This window comes from Sinocyclocheilus grahami, unplaced genomic scaffold (genome assembly GCF_001515645.1).
Source record: "Sinocyclocheilus grahami isolate Dianchi unplaced genomic scaffold, SAMN03320097.WGS_v1.1 scaffold816.1, whole genome shotgun sequence".
NCBI lineage: Eukaryota > Metazoa > Chordata > Actinopteri > Cypriniformes > Cyprinidae > Sinocyclocheilus > Sinocyclocheilus grahami.
This window is the reverse complement of record NW_015505995.1, coordinates 112,930-121,456: the sequence shown is the minus strand read 5'-3', so window position 1 is coordinate 121,456 and position 8,527 is coordinate 112,930. Positions and strand designations below refer to the sequence as shown.

Here is an 8,527-nt window from a genome sequence, read left to right as displayed (position 1 = left end):
AAATGTAATTTATTTCTGTGATGCAAAGCTGATATTCAGCATCATTCCTCCAGTCTTCTGTGTCACATAATCCTCCAGAAATCATTCTAATATGCTGAATTGCTGCTTGCAAATTTTTTTTATTATTATAGATGTTGAAAACGGTTGTGCTGCTGAATGCTTAAAGGGGTCATATGATGCGATTTCAATTTTTCCTTTCTCTTTAGAGTGTTACAAGCTCTTGGTGCATAAAGAAGATCTGTAAAGTTGCAAAGACTAAAGTCTCAAATCCAAAGAGATATTCTTTATAAAAGTTACGAGTCAACCACGCCTACCTAAAACGACTCGTTCTAAAACACCCCGTTCTAAAACACCCCCACATGTCTACGTCACTGTGTGGGAAGATTTGCATAACGACGCCCAAATGTTCACGCAAAGAAAGAAGGCGTAACTTTTATTCTCGCTGTAGTATTGTTGCCGCCGCCATGTCGTGAAGACGCTGTGTTTCGTTGTGAAAGCAAAACTACTTTGTTTGGTCTTCCAAAAGAGGACGATATCTGCTTCGTCGTGCCTGGAGCTGATCCATGCTGGTTGCTGAGTAAATACATCAACTTTGCGCTGTGGATCGCTGGATCAACTTTCACCGTAGACGAATCGGAGTCCAGCCCGGGGTCGCCACATGTGGTTGCCGCAAGCCTCCTTCGTCGAATTCGCTGGCCGCCGCTCACTCAAGCCTGCCTCCGCTCACTCAAGCCCGCCGTGTGTGACGCTGTGTTTCGTTGTGAAAGCGAAACTACTTTGTTTGGTCTTCCAAAAGAGGACACGACTAGAAATCAGTGGTTAAGTTGTATTTACAACACTGTTCCAGAACAGTTCAACCCAAATATATATATAAATGTGTGTAGCACATTTTATGGAGGACTTTTTCCTGATCCTGGGAGAGTAGACTACAATGCCGGCTCTTCTGACTCGCAGACTGTAAGCACGTTTTTATATTTAAAGAATTTGCCACTGATGATTCAAACTTGAGTTTTGAGCAGTGTAGAGTAGCGCTTGTTGTTTGTCATTTCTCCGATCACAAATGCAGACATGGTTTTATGTTTACGTGGCGCGATGTAATGCAACACGTAAAAAGACAGTATAAGTCATTATAATCCATAATTATGTCACCACTGGATGCAACAAATGCCTCGATTATAATGGGTTTTAATGTTGTCTCATCGCTTCGGCCGGACAGGGCATCACAGTATGGTAGGGGCGTAACATTTCTGTCACACGCTTGAGGTATTCGGCCAATCATAACGCACTGGATAGCTGGCCAATCAGAGCACACCTTACTTTTCAGACCGATGAGCTTTTTAAAAATCGATGCGTTTCAGAAAGGCAGGGCATAGAGGAGAAACAATAATGTACAGTATGTAGAAAATAATGTTTGTTTTTTTAACCTTAAACCGCATAAACACATTTCATTACACCAAATACACATAATAATGTTATTTTTAGCAACATCATATGACCCCTTTAATATTTTCAAATATATTTTTCCCATGATTCTCTGATTAAGTTTGAAAGAACAGAATTTTAAATGTCTTATAAATGTCTCTTCTGTCACTTTTGATCAATTTAATGAATTCTTGTTGGAAAAAAAATACCTAAAACTATTGAACAGTAGTACACATTATGAAACTAATATTACGAAATTAAACAATATTTGCTTTAAGTTTTTAAGATTATATTTTTTTTAAGAGACTACATTAAATATTTGCACTTTTGAAAAATACCACATGACTAATTAAGTGAACTGCAAACTAAAAGGGGGATAAAAAAGAAATGGTGACCCATCACAACACCAAAAAAATACACTTACATTACATATACATTTTAACCTAAAATGTTGATGTTGAATAAAATAAGCTCATGTCCATGTCATTTTGTCATTCACCCATGTTAAAATTATAGATAACAGTGTTGTAGTATATTCTAGAATATTATAATTAGGGATAATATATTTCTCTATTTGTGTTCTAGACATATATTAAGAGCATGGATAAGGATTTTGTGGCGGCCAGCATTCAGGCCATAGGTCGCTGTGCTACAAACATCGGTGAAGTCAGAGACACCTGTCTGAATGGCCTCGTTCAGCTGCTGTCCAATAGAGACGGTGAGAGTGTGTGTTTTACTAGATGGAGTGCAAGAGAATGCAACAGAACTGTTTTTAATGCCCACACTGTCATTAATTATCCATAAAGTGAGAACCACTTAGGCAGACATCAAAAGTTGTTTGCCCCGATGTCAGATGAGGTTCTTATGATGCAAAAGAAGAAAAATATGAGCCTATGACTTTGTTACATGCAATTGTTCCTGTACAGTAAATACTCTTGAAGTACACTTGAAATTGGTCCATCACATGCTGTATAAAACAGCAAGGCGCAATGCAATGGCCAAAGACGTCTGTCTGATAATGTCGAGTAATATTTGGTGTGTGTTTGTTTGTGTGTGTTTTCAGAGTTGGTTGTGGCTGAGTCAGTGGTGGTGATCAAAAAGCTTCTGCAGATGCAGCCTGAACAGCACAGCGACATCATCAAACACATGGCCAAACTCATCGACAACATCCAGGTAGAGTTGTGATCTAAACTACCCATTTTCACATTTAAACGGACTCCGTAGTCCTGATAATGTGTGTGACGTCAGGTGCCCATGGCCCGAGCGAGCATCCTGTGGCTGATTGGAGAATACTGCGAGCACGTCCCCAAAATCGCCCCTGACGTCCTGAGAAAGATGGCCAAAAGCTTCACCAATGAGGAAGACATTGTCAAGCTGCAGATTATCAATCTGGCTGCCAAACTGTACCTTACTAACTCAAAACAGGTGAGGGGACAAACATGTGGTTATGGCCAGTTTTACAAAGAAGCAGTGTTATTTTAATAGTATTTTTAAACTATTGTATTTTTTATTAATGTTTTGAATTAGCTTTTATTTGTATATTTTCAGTTTTCATTTTAATTTTAGTTCATTTTTTGTTATGTGCTTTTGTCATTTTTATAAAAATAAAAAAAATATATGAATAGTTAGATCTATTTTTATTTCTGTTTTTGTTATTTATTTCCATTTAGTAATTTTAGTGTTTTCACTTAAAGGTGGGGTAAGCAATTTCTGGTAGCCAATGTTGACATTTGAAATCACCAAAACAAACACACCCCTACCCCAAAAGGGTCTCGCCCCTATTTTGGTAGCTCCACCCCACACATACCTATGCAACCCAGGCAACGATTAGTTCTGTGAAACAAAGCAAAACCAATGTTACACCGTGTCTACACCGGATGCGAGGGTTTTGAATTAGCTTTTATTTGTATATTTTCAGTTTTCATTTTAATTTTAGTTCATTTTTTGTTATGTGCTTTTGTCATTTTTATAAAAATAAAAGAAATATATGAATAGTTAGATCTATTTTTATTTCTGTTTTTGTTATTTATTTCCATTTAGTAATTTTAGTGTTTTCACTTAAAGGTGGGGTAAGCAATTTCTCGTAGCCAATGTTGACATTTGAAATCACCAAAACAAACACACCCCTACCCCAAAAGGGTCTCGCCCCTATTTTGGTAGCTCCACCCCACACATACCTATGCAACCCAGGCAACGATTAGTTCTGTGAAACAAAGCAAAACCAATGTTACACCGTGTCTACACCGGATGCAAGTGGCACGGCGTGACAAAATACTATAGAACTCATCATAATCAGTGATACGGTCTACACCAGTGGTTCTCAAACTGGGGTACGCATACCCCTGGGGGTCCGTGAGTTGACGGAGGGGGGTACGCGAACAAAATTCTGAGTTTTGGCATTCATTTAATTTTTAACTTAAAATTTTCTACTTAAAAATAACATTAAAACCGAACGTATTTCTGACAATCAAAATGCCGCTTCTAATGTAAAAACAGGAAAATGGGAGTGCCGTAAGTAAACGGTCAAATTAGTTCTGTGAAACAAAGCAAAACCAATGTTACACCGTGTCTACACCGGATGCGAGTGGCACGGCGGTGGCACGGCGTGACAAAATACTATAGAACTCATCATAATCAGTGATACGGTCTACACCAGTGGTTCTCAAACTGGGGTATGCATACCCCTGGGGGTACGTGAGTTGACGGAGGGGGGTACGCGAACAAAATTCGGAGTTTTGGCATTCATTTAATTTTTAACTTAAAATTTTCAACTTAAAAATAACATTAAAACCGAACGTATTTCTGACAATCAAAATGCCGCTTCTAATGTAAAAACAGGAAAATGGGAGTGCCGTAAGTAAACGGTCAAATACATGATATCCAATCAGCACCTCATCTTTTGCGGTCAAAACAGACTGCATCCACACAAGCAGCATGCGTATGATAGGATGCCCGCTGAATATGCTGCTTTAGCAAATCGCTCTGCTGTTCAATGTATCTTTAAAGTAGATATTCACGTAATAGCATGAAGAGCAAATATTGACACGCACTGTACATTGAGATCGATTTTAATCTCTCTGCGATACAGACACACTGTGTGTGTTATTGTTTTCATGTTGCAAACAAGAATGCAAATTTCCCTGAATATCCAAACGATGGCAAATGTGCCATTTGTGACATTTTAAATATAGCCTACATTTTAAACATAATATTGTCATGTTTGTTCTATTTTGCAACGAAATACTAGTTCCAACGAAATCCATATCACCTGGTGTGCGTCTCCAGGGTGCATACAGCGGTGTCTGCTGTTCAATGTATCTTTAAAGTAGATATTCACGTAATAGCATGAAGAGCAAATATTGACACGCACTGTACATTGAGATCGATTTTAATCTCTCTGCGATACAGACACACTGTGTGTGTTATTGTTTTCATGTTGCAAACAAGAATGCAAATTTCCCTGAATATCCAAACGATGGCAAATGTGCCATTTGTGACATTTTAAATATAGCCTACATTTTAAACATAATATTGTCATGTTTGTTCTATTTTGCAACGAAATACTAGTTCCAACGAAATCCATATCACCTGGTGTGCGTCTCCAGGGTGCATACAGCGGTGTTTAATTAGTGAACGATTTGGAGAGTCAGTGATCCATTAATTTTTTACAACAGTTCAACAAAAAAAAGGTAATATTAAGTGAACATTTTAAATTTTAAATATAGCCTACATTTTAAACATAATATTGTCATGCTTGTTCTATTTTGCAACGAAATACTAGTTCCAACGAAATCCATATCACCTGGTGTGCGTCTCCAGGGTGCATACAGCGGTGTTTAATTAGTGAACGATTTGGAGAGTCAGTGATTAAACCCATTCATAACTACAGAATTTTGCTTATTTACTGAATGAATGAATGACGCGACGCCTGGCTCATTAAGACAGCGACTTGCCGCCACCTATTGGAGGTTTTATTTTTTAAATCTACAAGTATCACTTCGATTTGCCATCATTTATTGCTTTATTATATTAATAATACACTTCATGGGATGTTAAGAATATGACATAAAACATGACATACAATTAATAAGGATATAAAATATTTGCCTCTATAAAGGTAAAAAAAAATGCACCTGTAAATAAATTTAAGGGGGCAAATTGTCCTTTAATAGAAAAGGTGTGACTGCGGTCTAAGTGGAAGAGTGGGGGTACGCAGAAGAATGTTAAATGCCCCAGGGGGTACGCTGCTGTAAAAAGTTTGAGAACCACTGGTCTACACCATAGATATATACTATACATATCTATGGTCTACACTTGATGCGGCGCGGCACGACAAATCCCCGACAGAAAACTGCTGCTGCTTTCTATTTATGAAGTATTGACACAAATTTCAAATGATTTTCAATGGTCGCTTTGTCGTATCCAGTGTACTAGACAGACTTTAGCTGTTGCGACGCAGACATGGTGTTACTCACCTATCGAGAAGAAACAAAGCAACCTCGGCGTCCGATCGCAGGCCTTCCGCTCCTTGAGTTCTCTCCAGCGCTGGAAAGCTGATCCGATATTTACACGGGTCCTACTTCTTGCCTTAAGCCTTCATTTGTTCCGCAGACGTTTTCCTCTTTTGTTTTTTATCCGCCGTCTCTATCTTTCTGTCGCTCGGCTCGGCTAATGTCCGTCCCGTGCACTGAACACTCCCTCCTCCACATCATGAGTAGACACGCCCCTTACTGCTGATTGGCTACAAGTTTGTTTTGCTATTCGACCCGAATCAGTTTTCTAAAGCGTTTTTGAAAAATCGCTTACCCCACCTTTAATCTTATTTCAGTTAATGCCCAAGGCAATTTTCGCTTAGTTTTTCCATCTAATATTTATATTTTATTTTAGCTTTATTTCAATTAACAAAAATATTTTTAATATTTTAAGTTGTTGATAACCCTGCACAGAAGTGACTACATGCATCACATTAGCTTGTTTGCATGCTGTTAACTGTTTTTTAACATACTAGGATACATGATACAAAGCACTTTAGCAGTAAGCAAGCTCCCTTGCATAATGCCAAATGACAAAACTCATAAATGAAAGCAAACAAGAGAATGAAAGGGTACTCGTATTAATTGAACATTGAGGTTTTCCCATTAAAAATGCAAGAAAAGCCAGTTTAAGATGTTTAAAGTAATCTGATGTTGTGCAGTATTTTCCAAAACAATGTTTGAATATAAAATTTATATATAAAAATTTAGTAGATCAAGTTAAACTAAATGAAAATGAGAAATGTTGCTTTGGCAAGTAAATGAAATAAAATAATTTGATATTTTTTATATATTTTATTTTATTTCACTTTTTCTTTTCGTGTAACAATTTTTTGGGAGAAACCCAACGCGAGTCATTGTTTAATCAAGCAATACAATCTATGTCTGCATGTCATATCATTTAGATGCACTCAACTACGTTGCTTCTCAGGCATGCAACTCTTGAGACTCCTGAGAGTTAAATTCATTTGTGTTTTTCTTCTCTTTTCTGTCTTTCAGTCTAAACTGTTGACGCAGTATGTACTGAATCTGGCAAAATATGATCAAAACTATGACATCAGAGATCGTGCCCGCTTTATCCGCCAACTCATTGTGCCCACCGATAAGAGTGGCGCTCTTAACAAATACGCCAAGAAGCTTTTCCTTGCACTCAAGCCTGCCCCCGTCCTGGAGTCTCCATTTAAAGGTAAAGGTTTTCAATTTAGTTTGTTATAGTTTTAGTTAACTATAAAAATCCTGATTTGCATGCAAATCTGAGCATATTTTTACATCTCTTTTGAAATTCTTGAGATTACTAGGACCTTCAGAAAAAATCTGAGGACACAATTGAGACATCTCATTTGTGATTTTCTTCAATTCTTTGCAGACCGAGATCACTTCCAGCTGGGGTCGCTGTCTCATCTGCTGAACGCTAAAGCCGCCGGATACCAGGAGCTGCCTGACTGGCCTGAATCGGCACCCGACCCGTCCGTGCGCAACGTAGAGGTGAAGGATTCTGTGTGTGCAGAGCGAACAGTTCTGACAGGGCCAGAGGGTGCAGGGGTGCTTCTCCTACAGACCACCAGAGGGAGTTCCAACATGCAAGACCTCCCAAAGAAACGCCCCAAAGCACTGACAAAAAAACGCTATGCTCAATCACTTTTATGTAGCTCACTCTCCTCGCTCATTAGCATAACTCCACCCTCATAACACATAAATCACATGCTCTGCATTTCAGCGGGGTGGTAGCTACTCATCCTGCAGCCCTATTGTTTGATGTGTCAAAATGATTTCCCTTGGTAATAGAGTGCAACATTCGGGTTCTGGAAGAAAAAACATAAATTTTCTTAATAGCGGAACTGATTTTTAATGATAACTTTAAAGACAGACCTGTTGTGAGCTATGAGTTTGTTAATCGAGGGTATATGCTTTTGTTGAAGTAATCAGCTCGCATTATTTCATCTTTTAAATAATCACGTTTAACCATGAAATTCCTGATGGAAAACTACATTACCCATAATTTTGCAGAGAATCTCCACCAATCGGAGAACCGTGACAAGCAAATTATGCCATAAGAACTCTTTAGCACTGCCCACTCTCATGAAACACTGCGAATGGCGTAGAGTAAATGTAAAATATATAGCTTTGTTTATATATATATATATATATATATATATATATATATACAGTATATATAAACCTTTTGCTGCAAATCAAAGCTTGTAATGTTGAGATTCACCTTGTTCACCTTGTAGCTGGTTGTTTTAGATCATGGCTTATAACTATGGGAAACATGAATGGAAAATAACTCGTGGCGTTGAAAAAGTGCACTGTTGCACTCTATTAACAGCATGTTAAAAATTCTTTATAGAGTTTAACTTGAACACTGAACGTTCCTTTAAAATTATTTACAAACAAATTCAAAAATTCTTTGTCCAGATACTAGATCTGAATGTTTTTCTGTGATTCTAGAATTTTTTTAAATCACAGAGTTCTAGAACTAACTAGGCAGACACACCCACACACATTTACACATGCCACTCCTTCCTGATTAATATTCCATGATCAAATCTGCATATGCATGAGGTCTGTAC

At 37.9% G+C, this 8,527-nt stretch overlaps 1 protein-coding gene across 1 annotated transcript in view; it reads left to right on the top strand.

Annotated features, from left to right (window-relative positions):
• LOC107562274 (AP-3 complex subunit beta-2-like) overlaps positions 1-8,527 on the top strand; it is a 50,268-nt gene that overhangs the window by 29,126 nt on the left and 12,615 nt on the right. The window contains exons 11-15 of the mRNA XM_016246897.1: positions 2,008-2,140; positions 2,486-2,595; positions 2,671-2,847; positions 6,954-7,140; positions 7,321-7,451. Of these exons, the coding sequence (XP_016102383.1) occupies positions 2,008-2,140; positions 2,486-2,595; positions 2,671-2,847; positions 6,954-7,140; positions 7,321-7,451 (738 nt within the window). The remainder of the gene's footprint in view (positions 1-2,007; positions 2,141-2,485; positions 2,596-2,670; positions 2,848-6,953; positions 7,141-7,320; positions 7,452-8,527) is intronic.